We start from the raw sequence: 18,296 nt of genomic DNA, 5'->3' as shown, positions 1-18,296 counted from the left end.
GTCTGTTTGGACTAGGCTGGTGTCAGAACACTGCTGCTGGCAGCAAAACAAGCAGCGCTCACAGCTCCTGGAGGGGCAAGCTGTTAGACAGCACACATCCTGGCTCCCTAGGCAGCACTGCAGGGGAGCACCGCGGAGGACCTTGGAGCAGCAAGTCCAGCCCTAGAAGTCAAAGGAAACTTAATTCATCACTCATACACTGTGCCTGCCTGATGTCAGGGCGAGGTAAGCATCCTTCCCCACCCCCTCATTAAAGCTTCTTCAGCTTAAAAGGGCGTTAGAGTGACTAAGCAGAGGGAGCTAGGCTGGTGTTGCATCATTGCAGTGCTGAGTGGTTCGTCCCCACGTGTCGCACAGAGCAGATGCGGGCCGGGCACAGGCTCCACAACAGGAATTTGGCCCTAGCATTATTACCCCCAGAACTGCTGATGTCAAAGCTACAAAGCAGACAAAGTCAAGCTAGAGTAAAGCCGAGGGAAATGAGCACAGAATGTAAGCACTGAAAACAGTGTTTATTTGCAGCAGTGCTTGTGTTGTACAAGTGAACTCAGTCCTGCTGTCCCCCCGCCCAAAGCCCAGGTGTTGGCTTGCAGGTAGCAGCAGTGTTCGGTAAGCAGTAACATTTCTATCCACGATCATCACCAGATTAGTCTCAAGTCCGAGGTGGTTACTGAAGTGGTTCAAGATACTACTACTGAATGGAACGAACTACTTACAGGTACACGATGACACTATCTCAGTGCACCTGAGAGCTGAGGTACATCAGCTTTACCTAGCTGCCGTAGGGTAAGTGCAATTCCAACACCCACGTCTCAACAAAAGCAACAGTATTTATAGAAAACCTTTGAGAACTTGAGTTTAATAAACCAGGGAACTTCAGCTTGCACTTCACAGTTGTACAAAACCATACAGAAACCACCTGCCAAAGACGTATGAGCTAGCTAGCAAAAGAAAAAAACAAACAAAAATGGTCCTCAGCAAGAGCATGTACAGCTTTCATGGGGAAAAACAAACAGAGCTAATATTAACCATGACACTTAAAAATAATTTCAATGTCTTTTACAAATACACAATATAAAAAACAGGTCAACTCGAACGGAACATTAACTGAACACGGGTGGTGGTGTATATACATATACACACAAACGTATAGAAACTCTCCCGATACTAAAATAGGCCATTGTGGTGAAGTTACTAGCATTTGCCATTTAACTCTTGATGGAAGGAGATGCATGTCCGTGCGTGAGAGTGTGGTGGTGGAACATGGGTTTGTCGTCAGAGAGAATGACTGCAATCACAATCTGAACTTCTGACCAGTGGAGCTCGACCAGGCTATCGCTAGGCGTTCACGTCGCATCTCGTTCGTTAATGAAAGAGAAATATTTGTAAAGTATTCAGAAAAAAACGTCGTGGCATCCAGCCTGTACAGGAAGTATTCCCCCCTCATTACCCTCAATATGAGGAATCACATAATGCCATTTTACCAGAACAGAGTATAACTCTTTGCTCTTAAAAACAGAGGAAAACGGATTTGTACCATCCTACACTGATCTTAATGAATGCAGTAGTCCAGAACAGTATTTACACGTGATTGTGACTGGCGTTCTCTCCTTGCTAGCGTAAGGACACAACATGGCTTCCATAAAGGCATTTCACATTTTACCAGACCAGCTGATGGCAGACTTTTCGCTCACTTGTTCAGTAGCATCTTGGCGAAGTCAGCATTGGACATCTTTTTCGGCTCCTCAGCAGGTTCAGATGAAGTTGCTGGTGAATTCTGGACCATCCCGTTCTCAGCCTTAGCCACAGGATTACTCTGGCGCTGCAACGCACGAGGCATCATGGACAGCTGCGTCCTTCCCTTCCCTCGCCTGGAGAGGGAAGAAAAGACATTTAAGAATATCCCAACGCTCTTTGAACACACTGTTCTAGCTTAGGAAAAGAAAAGGGCTTTGTTCGCTAGAAGGAACACCCCTTTAAATATTATTCTTGTCATTTGTTTCCGTAGCAAGTAATGCGAAGCTTTCAACGGGCGACCTTTGAAACAGCATACCTGAGTCCTGACAGAAAGCAACCGCCCAACAGCCCCAGAAACTGAAGCTCCGTGTTTTTATCTACGGAGCACGTACAATGCAACACCAACTGCAAGCAGCACGAGCACGTGGAAGGAAAAAAAACAGCTTCAGTCCAACACCACTGTATATACGCAGCCACTACCAAGCTGCTCCCATTGGTAATGCACAGAGGCATCTGCTTTTCCTCAGCAATCCATCAGTTCAAGTTTTTTGCTTCAGTACCTTTTCAGATGCTCCCTACCACTGTAGCCTACAAACAATCCCAGTGGTTGCTTTTGGAGCACCGGGAAGCTCTTGCTAATACTCACGCTCCATAAAGCTGCCGTGGTGCCGCGAACTGCGAGGCTCTGCCTGCCTCAGGCTTGTCTGGCAGCTTTCGGAGAGGCGGGTTACTGATCGCCACCTTGATGACATGTTCCTTAATTGTCAGGCCATCCATTTTCAGCACGGCCTGCGAGGCCTGAGCTTCATTTTCATATTCCACATAGGCCAGGCCCTAAATGAGGGAAGAGGTAACCTAGTTTTAGTCATTCTTCCTCTGCGTGACAGTCTCTTATGCAGCAGGTGTTATGCACAATAGCACGAAGAAACTGAAGATAAAGGAGGACGTGGATCAGATATAGCAGGTGAACCCCAGCCAGTCAGCTAGTGCAGAAACAAGTGTTCTTTGCAGGCTTACTGATGCCTCTTTTTACTGTACTGAAAACGCTGCAGATCTCTTTTCCTCCATCCTTTTTATATCACACATTTTTCTTATGTAATTTAATTAAGAAAATCCTCTTTCCCCTCCCATTTCTTATTTGTTGGCACAAAGACACACCAGGTTACATAAATCCATGCATTTCTACAAGTTTTAATGCAAAGCCAGTTTAGCAACAATAATTAAGTCATTTGCTTCAAGATACAAAACCCACTTTTTATATCCAAATCTTATGAAGAGTTTCCTTTTGAAGGAGTTCATTGACATTAGCCGTGCGTTAAGGATACCTACCTTGGGTTTTCCTGCTCGGTTGGTGACCAGCCTGATGTCTTTCACGTTCCCATGTGCTTTACACACATCTTCCAGCTCTTCCTTAGTGCAGGAAAACGGCAAGCCAGATATAAAGAGTTTGTGTTTCTCCAGTGTGGTACTGTACCTGAACACCTGAAGAAATAAAAAAGCCTGGTAGTTCTCAGGCCAGCCAGAAACAGAGAGGATTCCAACCTGTTATAAAGCACTCAACCTTCTGAGTGAAAAGGTGAGATTACCAAAAACACCCACACCATAAAAAAGCCTTTAGTAATATCTTGAGATATTTGCATGTAAACACACAGTCATCCACCAAGGACGTGGAAGGAGTTCTTAGAAGTGAAGTTTTTAAGCATTATCTGTTTTACAACAGAAAGAACCATTGGGATGTCTGTCTTCTTGCCCAGGTGTCACTAACTGAATATTGAGTTTTTCTGCACATAACCCAGTAAAGGAGAGAAGCACAGATTATAGAACTTACATCAGGTAACTATGGCAAACTACTACAGCATTATTTTGTTAGACGCAGGAGCTCAGGAAGCAACACGCCCTGCTAGCTTTCCAATGCAGTCCCACTTCTTGAGTGAATAAAAGTTTACCTTGAAGTCTGGATTCTTGTTCTTGTCAACACAAGGAGAAACGAACATCGGTCTGCCCTCCACAATTTTACGATCCAACCCAAGAGCTTGGAGGGCAGATTTCTCATCCTTGAATTCTACGTAGCAGTAGCCCCGGAATGTCCCCTTGTTACTGAATACCGGACGGATCTGCTCTACCTCCCCGCAGCTCTCAAAAAGCTCTTTCAGCTTCGCTTCGGGTTCTGCCATGTTATAGGAAAGGTTGCTGACAAAGACGGTAACGTTATCTTTGCTGCTGTCGTGCAAAACTTTGGGGATGTCTTTTCGACTGGTAGATGCCTTCTGCTTTTGGTTGGCCGGACAATCTGGCTTTTCAGGTGCACTTCTTCCAAACAGCCCGGTTTCTAACTCCATGTCTTCTTCAAGAAGTAAGCCATCACCGTCTCCCTTGCGTCTCTTGCTGGGCTGCTCTGCTGAGTAATTAAATTGAAGGCCTTACTAGAATGGTGAACGAAATGGTGTAACCTCTCTAATTAGATTGCCCTTCATTACCACCATGGAATCATGAAATAGCAAATATGAATGAGATGGAAAATACAATGACAGCTCAGAGGCAATAAAGACCTCCCTCAGGTTCTTAATGAGGAACAGTTACTTGATCAAGACAACAAGGCTTTAAATGGAAGCACTGACAATATTTTTTTTGGTCAGTTACAACTACTGACTCACGCTCTCTCTGTCAAATAGGATCTGTATTAAAAAATAAAACAAAAAGCTCCCCATACTCCCAGTGGCAACAATCTTAAAATCTGTTAGCACCTTCCAAGAGACTGCCATAACACCGAATAACCAAATTTAGATTCCGCATGCTTCAGCATCATTTGATGAGTCAGGAAAATTAATTGAAAAGACAAATCATACTATTTCTCTGAAATAAGAGAAATATACAAAAAAAAAACCTCTGGAAGTTCTTCTAGGCATAAGCTTCTGCTAGCCAAAAAACCACTTGTCTTCCTTCCATTTTGCTAACACAGTGAAGGCCTCTTGGGAGAAAAAGGCCCTGAAAAAACAGCTCTGAAGACACCAGTGAGGGCACTTCTTCATCTGCCTCTAACTGCAGGCAAGCACCTGGTAACCCCTGGTGCCAGAGGACTGACACTTTTTTTTTTTTACCTTCTTCTTCTCGTCCCCATTCACCCTCATCATCATCATCAGCTTTGCGTTTGTCTCCAATCCTGTTTTTTTTAGCCTTTTTGGAAGCTTTCTTTTCTGCCCGAGCCTGCTTTCGTTGTTCAGCTTTTTCCTCCTCCTGCTTTGCCAGAGCAGCTTCTTTCTCAGCGACCTACGAAAGAGACTCTTCTTTAAGTGACCGCATATTGCGGAGCATTTTCATGCACTGTTTTCTACAGCACTGAACCTGGAGGGTTTTCTCCTAAGCTACATAAACACAAAACTAATGGAATCACCATTTAAAACAAATGTAAATTATTTGCTCTTATGGCTTTCCTACAGTGCTCCTGTTACTCTTTTATTCATTTAAGTGTCAAGAGGTGAAACATAAAAAAGGCATTAAAGAAGTTACATTATACTTTTAAACTAAAATCAAGAGTTCCAAAGCTTTAAGACAATTTAGGCTTATCTGTACAAACCAACATTAGAAATCTGACATGGAAGGTTGATCTTAAAATAGATTATTTCCTATAAACTGCTTATAGTTCACAAAGTTCTGACCTTTGCTCTTTGTTCATTAACTCGTGCTAATCTGTTCTCTGTTTTTTGCACAGCTGCATCCCAGTCTTCTAACGTTCCTAAAGGATTAAGAAATAAAAGCTTTGTATTTAGCCTTCCCATAGTTTGGAAACAGTTCTAGGAAAAAAAAAGACTCAATGAGGTCATAGACCTTACTCTTAGCATTAGCCATTATACACAAACACTTAATATAAATTAAATGAATGGCCCTCAAAGAAAAGAAAACAAAATCCAAGCAGAACAAAAAACTCTTTTTAATCATACAATGCCAAAGGAATGGAAAAAGCAAATCAATTTTAGCAAGCTCTAAACCAGGCCTGAAAAGGTGAAGAAAAGAAAATAAAGATCTGCTTGCATATGCTACGGCAGCCAAAAGAAAGTGAGCCTTCACCAGAAGACAGAATACTGGATCAAAGCTCACTCTGTATTACTGTACGCTAGCTGGACAGTAAAACAAAAACGACTTGCAGTTTGCTACCTTCTATCCTCTCCAGCGTGAGCAGCACCTCACAGACGTGCTCTGGATAGTCACTTGTGCACTGCACGGCTCGATGCAAGGCCTTCCTGCAGTGCTGAGTATCACCGTGGGCTCTACAGCAGGGAAAACACAGCAGTAAGGAGCCAATCCTCCACATCACAATCCCAAAGCAGTACGGTTCACTTTATTCTGTGCACACGCTTTTCCTCTCTCCCTAGCTAGCTCCCACCATGCTTCGTTGCTGTAATACTCCTGAAATATTACGCAGACCTGCACCAAGAACCTCCAGAGCACATTACGAACTCCTAAGGAGCTTACCAACACCGAGCATCAGCCTCGTGTCACACAGGTGATTAAATTAACCCTTCCATCCAGCCAAGCTCTTACCTTTCCAGGTTGTAATACTCCAGCCACATGTTAGCGTACTTGGCGTTCCCTTTAGTCATGATGTTGTCCCAGAGCTCTCTGGCCTTCTGCATGTTGTTACATAGGCGGGCCTGTAAAGCAGCACTCGGCACACTCAGGGTAGTTCAGGATTATTTGTTCCAACACCACAACCCCCTGCCATCCCCACCGCTTCCTCCCTCCCCCACAAAACAGCAAAGCTTATGCAGGCAAATCCAGAAGAGAAGTGAACACCTAACGTACTCCTACCACTGAGTAACGCCTCCTGTGCCCACCCGTTACCTCAGGCTTGGCTTCTAGCTCCCAAAGACACTTCATTTTGGTCATTATAAGGCATCTCAGATAATTGCTTTTGACCTTTTCCTTCTGTCATCATTCTTTATTGTACCTAACGCGGCAGTTCAACACGCGGTTCTCAGTCTAAAACAATTACTTCATCTCTGTTCCTACCTGGGAGAGGGTGGAGAAGGGGGAAGTGGATTAAGAACCCGAGTGAAGTTCACCCGATCTCACTACAGAGAGGTCCATGGGTACACGAGACAGCTGACTTACTAGAACTGCTCTAGCATAAGCTGAATCACACCTGAAGTGCCTACTTCTCCCTCTAGCGGCACACAGGAAGTGAGAAGTAATTAATTCCACTTCAGGGCCAGCTTGGGTCAGGACAATTACAAGATCTGAGACTTTGGCAAGCCATCCCACGCATCATGCCCAGAGAAATTATAGCACAAAAGTCATCTTATCCAGGTTCATAAGAGCCTGGGGCAAAGGCAGGATGAGAAAACATCATGGCACCAGCACGCCGATACCTGGACTAGTTTGGAACCAATCGGCATAGGCAGTAAATTAGGCAGAATTCAAAGCAATTTAGGGGCATAAGTATTCAGTCCCGTGTCACTGTGGCAGGCCAGCTGACCAAGTTACTCCCACGTCTGCAGCACACCGTACTCACAGCAGTATAGGCATGCTAACAGTCCTCACTACTTTCTCTAGGAGAACGCTGTCTCTCCTAGGATGCTTTGCCTCACGTTACAAACTGCCAACGTATGAGAGGATTGCCTCCTGTGTGGTCGGAACGTTTAAAGAGAACTTTCCTCTAGTCTAGCAATTAAAGTAGAGCAGAGAGAAACATCACCTCAACTCGTGCCCAGTTCTGCATGATGGTGCAGGATGGATCTCCGCTTTCACTAAAGCCTGGGAATAAAGATAAGTACTATTTGTGAATGGCTCTTGGACATAAGGCGTTTAGTAAACAAGTTTTAGATCTTTTAAGACGTTTGAGACACTTGAAGACAAGTTAAACGTTACATGGAGAAATACTCTCATGAAAAAACTGCTCTCAACAAGACAAAGCAATACACAGGATGATTTAACTTACGCTCTTCGACTTCTTGTTTCAAATACTCCACAGCACGTGCAAATGCAGATCGCAGCTCTTCCAATTCTTTACTTGAGTCTGTAAAAAAAAAAAAAAGAGAAAGATCCACTTTCAAGTAATACTTTTTATTTCCTATCCACTAAAACCTCTTCACTTACACCCCCAATTATTTTATTTTGGCAGGAAAGAAAACTTCCCACTTGAGTAAAACTCACCACATGCATACCAAAACAAAACACCATACAAACAAGCACCACCACCAAGTACCTAGAACCTAACACAGGTGGTTTTTGAAAGCACCATCTATTTTTCCAGCAAGGAGCTACTCTAAAACAAGTACGTTCACATATTTTATACGTACTGACAGGCAAGAAAGTAGGATTTGTGAAGGATATGAAACTAGTGTGGATTGTATTTTATTTTTAATCAGAGTAACACCGCTGTTTCAGACACATACACATAAAACACATTTATTCAAACATATCGCATGTACCTTGTGTAAAATCCACTCTTCTTCTTAGGTAATCAAGATACGCCTGCCAGATTTCTACGTAGTCCGTTGCCTGAATAAAGCCTGCATTCAGAGCCTTTTCAAACATTTCTGAAAGAAACAGGAGTGGGTAAAAACCCAGGGAAATCATAGAAATATGTATTTGCTTTTCAATTACTGACTAAATTAGCAAGCTACAGCATACAGGACAAAGAAAACACAAGAAGAGCTTGCTTAAAAGTGAAGCTGCTCAACCGTAACAGCACGCTACTGTAAATTTCAACGGCTTTAAGACTGCTGTAGGAGGGTTACAGCAAATCCTGCAGGTCACTGCTTGTCACACATCATTCATAGCACAAGAAGCGGTTCTGCACTGCAAAGAAGTTTTGTTGAGATAATATTTCTTTACCAGAAATAATGCAGTGGTCAACTCCGTGCCTCTCCATCGCCAGAAGATAGCGAATCCAGAGCCCAACTGTCCAGGGACAGTTCCTCACAGCGCGGTCGTGAGCAGACAAGACCAGTTCTTTCACTCGCAGCTGCCGGTCCTGAAATAATTATACAATGAGCCAGAGAGCCCAAGACAAATTCTGCAGAGAAAACACACAACTGGGGGGGAAAAACTGAGCAAATGCTTGCTTGATCAACAAATACGCCACTGAAAATAAGGTGAAGCAGAAGTCAGCTGCTGGAGAATTTAAAGACAAAATGACAGCATTGAGAGAACACTTACTGTTATTTATCCACCAATAAGGTATTAAAACAAAAAGACAAATAAAAATGGAAAATAAACCCCCAAACGTTTCTGTTTGCCTTACCAAATACTGATTGTAGCGTGCCCAAAGATCTGGTACAAGACAGTTCTCAGCCAAAGCCCTCTCATAGATCAGCTGAATGCGAGCCGGATCACCTGCTTTCATTTCAAAGTCGATGTAAGCTTGATACTCTGCCAGCTTTGGAGTCTCAGCACTCAGCTATAAAACAAATAGGAAGAGGAAAAATAAAAATCTTCTCAACAAAGCACGATTCAAACAGCCCAACTGTCACTCCGGGTGGGTCTCATGCAAAATTTCAAACGTGAGCTTGGCCTCTAAATATCAACAGCCTCAGAAGTTCCCAGTACATCTGACTCTGAAGTGCCTTGTGTATTGCTCGTAGCTGCAAGTCAGCTAACCACGCTCAAGGGAGCTCCCTTATCGCAGAGACTAGAGAAAAAAGTCACCCAAAACCAATTAACTCTTATTTTTACAGCAACATGAAAGTAGAAGCATTACCAGTGCCTCTTCATATGGTTTACACTTCTCCAGTTGCTGTAGAGCTTTTTTGTAGTTCTTTATTATTGTTTCTGGTATTGGCTCTTCGGACCATTCCTCGTATTCAGCATACGAAGCCTCCATATCTAGTAAAGCAGACACGAAAGCCCACCATTAATGCACTCAAAGGACTAAATAATAAGAACTCAACTTCTGTTTCATCCTAATAAATGAATATTTCTGTTTATATCTTCACTGCCACGCTACTGCACCTTTAAGGGGTTTGTACACTATCTGACACAGCGTAACACAAACTCAGGACAAGTTATTTTAAAGCTCATGATCTTTACAAAAACCAAAGCTGCAAGATCTTCCCAAGTCTTTAAGGCAGAAACCAACCCAGATTCTTTCAACATGTGAACGAAGAAGTCAAAGAACTGTGCCCAGCTTTCTCCTGTAAGAAGACGATGAAGCAGGAGAAGGGACTGAAGGAGTTTAAAGTTAGATGAACCTGATACGGCAGGACTAACAACCCAGCTGTCAGCACGTATTATTTACCTACCAACCAAGCTTCTTGTACAGTGAAGTTTCACAGCTGAACTCCTAGCTCCTGACAGCCGTGTTTCATGCTAATTACTTTAAATGGCCTAAATGATCTCAAATTAGGCACTGAAGAAACAGATAAATCAAGTTCCAATTAATAAGAATATTTCTGAACAAGAAGGAGACACGCATCATCCCAGGGACCCCGAAGACAGGCAAACGTAACCAAGTAAGGAACGTTCAAATGCCACAGCTGCAACTGGTGTGGCTCTACCAGAGGAATAATCACGACTAACGCCTTGCTGTAACAGTTTATTCAGGCCCTCTCCCCAAGTGCAAAGGCTCTCACCTAACAGCGGGATCCCCAGCTGGCGCCTGAACAGCGTGTGGATCCTCTCAAGCTGGCTGCAGAGCATCTGCTGCTGCTCGGGCGACGGAACGCTGCCAGGAGCTGGCTACAAACAAAAGGATGGAAATTTAATCAGTTCCCTCTAGCCTGAGCTGAGGAACACGAGGGGGTATTGTTTATGGGCTGGGGATCTGGGCTCCGAATGGCTACGCGAGCCTTGAAGGACGGACGTAGCCAACTCGCATTTCAGGTGGCTGCTATGAAAGCTAAGACTGGGGAACTGCTGGGCTTTGAAGCTGGTTGAATGTAAGAAACGTTCCTCAGAGAAAGCTGACACAGACACTGGGAAATGAAAACCCGGAGATAAACAGCGTGTGATCGTGCCATTTCACAAGCCCACTGGGCTGCCAGAGAGGTTTTCAATAAATCCCTGCTGCTCACACAGATGATTTCAAGCTTCCAGATTCCCTTCTGTTTATTAGAAGGGTGTTCTCCCACTGCTCCTGTGGTAGGGCATTTCATTACTGATCAACTTCCATCTCTCACGCGGTAAGCTGAAGGGAAACGGAAACATTCACGTTCTAGACATCTCGTAAAGGTATCCTCTGTAGACCTGCACGTTCCAGGGGTAATGCACCAGAATCAAAATGCAAAAAGGGTGAAGCAATGAATGAGTTCAGGGCTGAAGTGGAAGACAGCCTAGATAATGTAAACACCATCAACTAGGGGCAAAAGCATTCACTGGAAAGAACAATAATGCTTAGTAACAAAGCCACGTAATAGTAAAGCTAGTTGGTTTAACATTCTTCTTGTCAGTTCGAGCTAAAGCAGCACAGAAATTTTGCTTCCAGACGTGAGATTTTATGATCTTATTTAAGCCCAGACTCGTTATTACACCAGACGCAGAGAGCGTCTCTCCCAGACCACAGGGTCGGTTTCTGCAGCTGGCAGGTAACAGCTGAGCGACACCACAGCCCCTCAGTGGCTGATGCAGGGGCAGCACGAGCTGACTCCAGGAGCTACCCCACAGCTTTTTACTTGCAGTAGCCCAGGGGAGCGGCCTTACTTGTGCTGTTTCCAGGATGGCGTTCTCGAACTCGCGGTACGCTTCCCACAGGGCCGTTCCTTTCGTCACGTGCAGCCCGACCGCGGTTAGCGCTCTCTCAAATATCGAGCGAACCTTCTCGATGCCTCCTTCCTGCCCGATGCCGCCGATTGAGTACTGGGCGTACTCTAGCCAAATTTCAGGACCTAAACAAAGTTGGGAGAAGATGAGCTAGTGACCCCAAGAAACAAAGAGGGGGCTCTGCTTCCTAAACACCGAACATTCGCAGCATGAAGCAGAACAGCACACAATTTTCTTTACCACTCAATATAGCCAAGAAAAAGTGATTTTATTCTATGCTCTTGGTTCGATACCAACAGCTACAGGTTGTCTTCTGAAAGAAGTCACCCACGTGGTCATTCCTGAGAGCAGATGCAGAGGGCACCCCCTCTCAGTTCTTCACCTTCCTGCACCAACCCCGGCAGTGCCAGCACCAGGCCATGTTACGTGAATTTTCCAGAAGATTCCCCTCCGATACCAGTCCTCTGCTCCTTCCAACACCACCTTTTCAGCACCTTGCCACAACGCCCAAGCAGCACAGAGCCACCCAGTGCTCTGAGGTGGCACGTGGCTGCAGGCAGCTCCTGACAGAGAAGAGCCACCACGTGCTCCACAAGCTGCTTCAGGAGCTGTCACATAACGACATGACACCAAAGCGGCGCTCACCAACACCAAAGGTAGGAGCAGGAGCGAGCATTCTGACAGCATTCTCCTCAGAAAGGAGCTACAGAACGTATCGTGGGTAATGCAGAAAGCATTCCTTAACCAAGCACAGTGCTTGCTGCTTGTAGAGATTAGACAAACGCAAAAAATGGGTTTAAAATTTTCTATGATGTTAGCTTAGGCTATCTTGGACTGCAGGGGTACTTAAAGCGTTGCCCTTAAGCAGCCAGTAACTCTAACGCTTCAGAGCCAAACAAGGCTCGCTCCACGCTCGTGTTTTTGATGCAATTTCTGCCTTAGAATGAAGGAATTTTCCTAGAAGAAGAAAGCCATAGTCTGCATGTAACAACACGCTCTGTAGCACACATTAAGAACTTACAGATGTAGTCTTTCACGGCTCTCTCAAACAGCTCGTAAACTTTCTCTCGCTCCGAGCTTTCAGAAGCCATTTTTATCTCATCCTTCAGCCAGTCCAGCCAGATTTCTGAAACCAACAAGTTTAGAACCCATCACTGAGAGCTCAGAAAAAAACAGTTTCAGTTGTTTGTCCAAGCGTTTGGAGCTTTTATTGATAGACTTAAAAACGTGGAGAGGGACAACGGGGAAAAGAAAGCAACTTTATCCACCACAACTACTCACAATTAATTTAAATGAGAAGTTTGGCACAGACCTCTGCAACCGGGTACTGAACAAGCACACTTTTGTTTAAAGAAAGCTGCAGTTGTGAGCAGCAATTTCTTGGTAGCTTGCGTAGAAGATCGGTGTGCACCAGCAACCACAGAGCCATCGAGCGGCACACCTTTCCTCCCGCTTTACGGGAAACGGCTCTGGAGGCTGCAAGTCTCCACACACATAAAAGGAAACTTTCCCTTGCCAAGGCTAAAAGCACACCGGCGGAACAGCCTCTGGGGTATTTACACTGCCTCTGGGTTTATTATGAATACAAAGAAACGCACGCTTTAGGGACTGCCCACAGCTTCTGCCAACACAGAGTTTTTTTGCTGCTTGCCCATAAAACCCAATTTTTGGCAGCAGTTTGCCCGGGCTCTGAGTCACGCTCAGTGACTGAACGACTGGAGCCATGCCTGCGCTGCCACCCCCAGCTGCACGCTACCAGCCCTACACCAAAGGGCAGGGCAGGCAAACTGGCCCGCCCCGAGCTACGGCGAGCCCCGTTCTGAGCTAGAGCACCAGGGCACACGTAAAAGGGCAGCAGCAGGCATCAAAAACCCGAGTTCCTGCAGGACTTACTGCTCCACACCCCGCACAGACCAGGTTCAGTGCTGGCTATTAGCACCAGCTGCGTGCAGAGCTCAGGTCTGTTCTTTTAGACCTCAGACCGGAGTCTGAAGCCTAGCACAAACATGTTTTACTCCTGAAACAAGGGCATTTCACACCGAAATGCCTTGGAATCCCTGAGTGCTCCTTGGCCAGCACCAGCTGCAAGCCGAGAAGAGGCTGGGTACCTTCGGTAAGGGGAAAGAGCTCGCTCATCTTCTGACGAGCTCTTCTCAGCTTCACCAGCTCTCCCTCCTGGCGGAGCAGCTTTATCAGGTCCAGGTGGCAGTTATAATCGAAAGCATTGATAGAAAGCTTAAAAAAATAAAAATAAAAGATTTTTAAGGCATCATAAAGCAACAAACACCCAGGAGCCTGAGAATATTCAGCAGAATACCGTACGGGGTTTTGCAGCACGTGAATCTCCTCATCAGTTCATTCAACCAGCTCAACACCTACCTCCCTGCACGCAGCTGCACCGGGCTCCAGTGCTGCCCACAGGATGCTGTCAGGTTACAGGCATTTATAAAAAAACCCTTCGAGCTTAACTGAGCCTTACAGCTCTGCTAAAAACCTAACTTAGAGCTCTAAAACCTGCTCGGCAGCACAGGTGCTGAAACCTGGAGCACGGCAGAAAAGTGCTGGGGCGTTATGAGTTGGCAAGGGCCAGCCCCCGCGATGCCCCCGAGGTGTTTCGGGTGTCCCAAAATCAACGAAAAATCAAACGCACCGGCCCCAGAGCCCCCCTCGGCGATCCCGCCTGCCCGCTGGGGCTCTCCCCGCCGCTCCCTGAGGAAAAAGAGCTCGGTTCCTCCCCCTCCAGCCCCACACCACACCGGGGACCCCCCGGGAGAGCACGGCCGAGGCCGGGGGCGCCCCGAGGGAGCCCCTCGGGTCCCTGCCGCCCACCTCACCTCACGGCGGCCCCCGCCTCACCTGCTCCTCCAGCCGCTGGATCTCGGCCTCGTTCTCCTTCTCCTCATCCTCGCCGTCCCCCGACGAGTCCGAGTCAGCCTCGTCCTCCGAGTCGCCGCCCGACTCCGGGTCCGCCCCCGGCGGCAGCCGCCGCTTGGCCGCCTCCTCCTCCTCAGCCGCTGCCGCCGCCGCCTCGGCTCCCGCCGCCGCCATCTTATGCAGCTCCTCTCGCCGCCCGCCGCGCTCCGCCACCCGCCGGGGCTGCCCGCGCCGCGCCTGCCTCAGAGCAGCGAACAACCGCCGGTCAGCCGCCGCGAGGAGAAAGCCTCGCGGCCTCCCGCACCGTCCCCGGTTTCTCACCGTCCCGCGGCCCCCGTGCGCTGAGCGGCGCCGCGTTCTGCCTCTCGGCGGCTCGACCGGGGAGCAGGCGGCGCCGCGGGCAGCTCGGGGCCTCGCCGCCGAGGGGTCCTGCGGGGCGGGCCGGGCACAGCGCCGCCAGACGCAAGATGGCGGCGCTGGGGAGGGCGGGGGCGGCGCTGCTGCGGCCTGGGCGCGGGGCGGCGGGGCCGGCGCTGGGCTACCACAAAAAGGTGAGGGGCTGGGGGGGGGGCTGGGGAGAGCTCTGAACATCGAGTGTTGGGTTTCGTTTGGGGCACGGCACTGCCTCGATGGACGTCGAGGCTCTGGAGCGTGTCCAGAGCAGGGCCGGTGAAGGGCTTGGAGCGTAAGCCCCGTGAGGGGCGGCCGAGGGAGTTGGGGGGGGGTTGGGCTGGGGAAGGGGAGGCTCAGGGGAGGCCTTGTTGCCCTTTATAACTACGTGAAAGGAAGGTGCGGGGAGCTGGGGGTCGGCCTCTTCGCACAGGTGACTTGTGATAGGACCAGAGGGAACGGCCTCGAGTTCCACCAGGGGAGGCTCAGGCTGGAAATGAGGAGACATTTCTGCTCAGCAAGAGCAGTCAGGCGTCGGGACGGGTTGCCCAGGGAGGCAGTGGGGTCACCGTCCCTGGGGGTGTTGAAGGAGAGGTTGGATCTGGCACTTAGGGACGTGATTTAGTGGCTGACAGTGGTGGGAGGGGGACAGTGGGATCAGGTGATCTGGGAAGTCTCTTCCAACCTTTACGATTCTGTGATTCTGTGGTGGTGGCCGTCGGTGACACGCTGCTCTGCTCTGCCCCGCCAGGTGGTGGACCACTACGAGAACCCGCGCAACGTCGGCTCCCTCGACCGCAACGCCAAGAACGTGGGCACCGGCCTGGTGGGCGCCCCGGCCTGCGGAGACGTCATGAAGCTGCAGGTGAGGGGACCTCGGGGCTCCTGCTGGGCTGGGGGAGCGCGGCAGGGAGGCTGTGAGGCCCTCTCCTGCCGCTGTCTCCCTCCCCTCCTCTGGGGGCAGCCCTGTCAGCACGTTTGGACCTTAAAACATCTCCTGAAGCCTGGGCAGGGCTTGTCCCTGCTGCCCTGAGCCCTGCCTTGTGGGGCTGAGCCCTCCCCTGAAGCACCTCCCAAATTTTCCAGGTCGAAGTGGACGAGAACGGCAGGATTGTCGAAGCCCGCTTCAAGACTTTTGGCTGTGGGTCAGCGATCGCGTCCAGCTCCCTGGCAACGGAGTGGGTTAAAGGGAAGACGGTAAGGCTCTCGGCCGGGGTGGGAAGTGTGTGAGGATTCCAGCTGGGATCAGGGAGGACACGGTCCCTGCGGTGACACCGCCACGCTTTGGTCCGTTACCACCACTGCTCTGTCTCAGGCAGTCCTTAAATTTGTTACTTGTCAGGAAGAGAAGAAAGCAGGTAAGGCTGGGAGGCGTCCCTCGCGCTAGCATGCTGTCAGCACCTCTTACTGCCCCTGGAGGTATTTTTCTGTGTCAATTCAGTTGGCTCTGGAGCTTTAAAGCGTGCTCGTGGCGAGCGCCTCTGTGCTGTGTGTGTGCGTGAGGGGGCTGCTGACCACCCGCTGGCTGCGTTTCAGGTTGACGAAGCGTTAAAAATCAAGAACACGGACATCGCGAAAGAACTCTGCCTTCCGCCGGTCAAGCTGCACTGCTCGAGTAAGTAACGGGCCGACCTGGGAAGGTCGAAACGTGTTTATTTGTGAGAGCGAGCCTCCTGGAAACAGTGCAGAGGCTTCTGCGTGCTCTCCAAATAAAGTTTCTGCACGTGGAGCGGCTGAGGTTGGCCGGCAAGAGAACCTTGCTTGCGTTCAGACTCGGGTGAAGAATTTTCACTCCGATTCCATCTTTCGGGGTCTGCCTAGATAGAAAACTAGACATGAGAATTCATCCCCTGACGTGATAAGGCCCGGTGTGCTCAAGCGCCGCTGCTGGCCGCGGTGCTGGGTGCTGCTGCCTGCTCCTGCCCTCAGCGCCGCCTTTTTGTGGACGTCACGTTCTCCTCGAAGCGTTTGCAAAACTAACGGTGACCTGTTTGTTTCTCTAGTGCTGGCTGAGGATGCGATCAAGGCTGCCCTGGCCGACTACAAGCTGAAGCAGCACCCGCAGAAAGAAGAGCCAGGGCAGAAAGCCAACTAATCCCCGCGGGGGCTGCCGAGCTTGTTCCCCCTTCCCGCAGTTGGCGGCGCAGCCGTCTAGCTGTTAGCACCCCGCGCAGCACGCACGGAGCCCGGCTCTGCGCGCGGCCCGGCGCTGTGGGCGTGCGGACAGCCTCCCGCAGGAGGACTGCGCTTGGGTGTCCGGCAGCCTGCGGCCCGTCCTCACCGGCCTGAAACGTTAGGACTGTTCCGTGGCTTCTCAGAGGAGAGCACATCCCGCCGCCCCGGGACTGGAAGGGCGGCGCTGGTTGGGGATGACGGGTGGTTTTGCCTCGTGTTTCGCGGGAAACGTTGGCTCGGCCTTCGTGTTTCTGTAAGAGCCGCGGCTCGCTCTGCGCGGCGCTGCCGTATACAAGCTTCGGGTGCTTTGCCTGCGGGCTGCAGCTGCCTGGGAGTTTTTATTTCACGAGCCGTGACCTCTCACGCGCCGTCCCCCGCGCCGAGCTCCGCTCTGGGGGGTGCTGGGGACGCCTCGGCGGGCGCTAGAGGGCACGGGAGGGGAGCACAGCTCCAGGGAGCGCCGACCCAGCCCTCGCAGGGCTTCTTCCTGCTCCTGCCCTCCCCGGCAGAGGAGCGGGGTTAATTTGGGAGCTTTTAAAATCATTCGGCCCTCTGCCAAGTGCTCTGTTAAGAGAGATTAACCGCGCCCTGAGGGTCTGAACCCGGGCACAAATAGCCGAGCTGTTCGCTGCAGCCCCAGGGGGAAGCTCCCCGAAGGTTGGGGCTCGCTCTGTGCCCCCTGCCTCACCCCCTCTGCCCCGGAGCTGGCAGCAGTGTTGGTACCAAGGGGAGGGAGGGGAGCCTGCTGCAGGAGGTTGTCTGGGGGGGGGTTTCTGGGCAGCTTATCGCCTGCTGAGGTGCCACGGAAGGAAACGAAACCACGGCCTGGCAGACGCCTCCCGAGCGTCTCGCTGCGCAGAGCTCAGCCGAGCTGCTCAGGGGGCTTTGCTGGGGGCTGCAGAGAGGGCGTGGGAGGTGCTCACCCCAAGGATTTGCTACTGAGCTGGCTCCCTGGAAGCTTGGGGCACGCCAGCGTGTGGAAGTGAAGTGTTTTGTGGGGGTACAGCGGGGGTTGCTCCGTCCTCCGGGCCGCCGTGCTCCCCCGTGCCCTCTGACTGCTGTTTTTTTCACGGGAGCGTCGCTGTGGGTCTCCAAAACCAAAAGAAAACACGTTGGAGAGCTTTGCCTGCCCTCGGAGATTTTTATCACCCTCTCCCTGCGCCCCACCTGGCTTTCCTGTGTCTGCGCGGGGCAAGTTCCGCAGCTGCATTAAAAACAACGCCTTGGAAAGCAAGCGAGCGCCTCGTTCTGCTCTGTGTGCACCTTAATTAGCGGCTCCTTAATTGGGGGCAGAACGGGCTCGTTGCGCGAGCAGGAGCCCCTCCGGCAGCTCCAACGTCCCTGCTCCCCGCGGCTGCAGGCCGCCAGATAACGGCTTCCCCGAAACCGTGCGCCCCTGAGCAGATTTGGCCGGCGATAACCGC

At 49.9% G+C, this 18,296-nt stretch overlaps 2 protein-coding genes across 3 annotated transcripts; one reads left to right on the top strand and one right to left on the bottom strand.

The window, feature by feature from the left end:
* Positions 1–830: 830 nt before the first annotated feature.
* Positions 831–14,496, bottom strand: SART3 (spliceosome associated factor 3, U4/U6 recycling protein). Of its 2 annotated transcripts, none has more exons than XM_035340701.1 (19): positions 14,290–14,496; positions 13,542–13,668; positions 12,455–12,559; positions 11,374–11,558; positions 10,308–10,413; positions 9,437–9,561; positions 8,981–9,136; positions 8,572–8,710; positions 8,166–8,273; positions 7,673–7,750; positions 7,430–7,488; positions 6,277–6,386; positions 5,890–6,002; positions 5,394–5,470; positions 4,836–5,004; positions 3,684–4,135; positions 3,067–3,219; positions 2,384–2,571; positions 831–1,871 (listed from the first exon to the last, which is right to left on the bottom strand). In XM_035340701.1, the coding sequence occupies exons 1-19, from the start codon at positions 14,479–14,481 to the stop codon at positions 1,691–1,693; spliced, it is 2,823 nt and encodes a 940-aa protein (XP_035196592.1). In that variant the 5' UTR covers positions 14,482–14,496; the 3' UTR covers positions 831–1,690. The 2 variants fall into 2 exon arrangements, with proteins under 2 accessions (XP_035196592.1, XP_035196593.1); XM_035340702.1 differs by having other exon boundaries at positions 3,684–4,132.
* Positions 14,497–14,730: 234 nt separating this feature from the next.
* ISCU (iron-sulfur cluster assembly enzyme) lies at positions 14,731–17,197 on the top strand. The gene is made up of 5 exons (XM_035340703.1): positions 14,731–14,858; positions 15,449–15,562; positions 15,784–15,894; positions 16,234–16,312; positions 16,701–17,197. Exons 1-5 carry the CDS (start codon positions 14,775–14,777, stop codon positions 16,790–16,792), a joined length of 480 nt encoding a protein of 159 aa, XP_035196594.1. The 5' UTR covers positions 14,731–14,774; the 3' UTR covers positions 16,793–17,197.
* The last annotated feature ends 1,099 nt before the right edge of the window (positions 17,198–18,296 follow it).

Source organism: Oxyura jamaicensis, chromosome 15 (genome assembly GCF_011077185.1).
Source record: "Oxyura jamaicensis isolate SHBP4307 breed ruddy duck chromosome 15, BPBGC_Ojam_1.0, whole genome shotgun sequence".
Lineage (NCBI taxonomy): Eukaryota > Metazoa > Chordata > Aves > Anseriformes > Anatidae > Oxyura > Oxyura jamaicensis.
Note: the sequence above shows the minus strand (reverse complement) of the source record. Positions and strands in the feature narration are given on the sequence as shown.

Coding starts and splice junctions, on each gene's coding strand:
- SART3 (XM_035340701.1), bottom strand. CDS start 14,481: ATGGCGGCGGCGGGAGCCGAGGCGGCGGCGGCAGCGGCTGAGGAGGAG. Junction 9,562..10,307: donor GCTGGGGATCCCGCTGTTAG/GTGAGAGCCTTT, acceptor CTGCTTTACTAG/ATATGGAGGCTTCGTATGCT. Junction 8,274..8,571: donor TGACCACTGCATTATTTCTG/GTAAAGAAATAT, acceptor TGTTTCTTTCAG/AAATGTTTGAAAAGGCTCTG.
- ISCU (XM_035340703.1), top strand. CDS start 14,775: ATGGCGGCGCTGGGGAGGGCGGGGGCGGCGCTGCTGCGGCCTGGGCGC. Junction 15,563..15,783: donor GAGACGTCATGAAGCTGCAG/GTGAGGGGACCT, acceptor CAAATTTTCCAG/GTCGAAGTGGACGAGAACGG. Junction 16,313..16,700: donor GGTCAAGCTGCACTGCTCGA/GTAAGTAACGGG, acceptor TTGTTTCTCTAG/TGCTGGCTGAGGATGCGATC.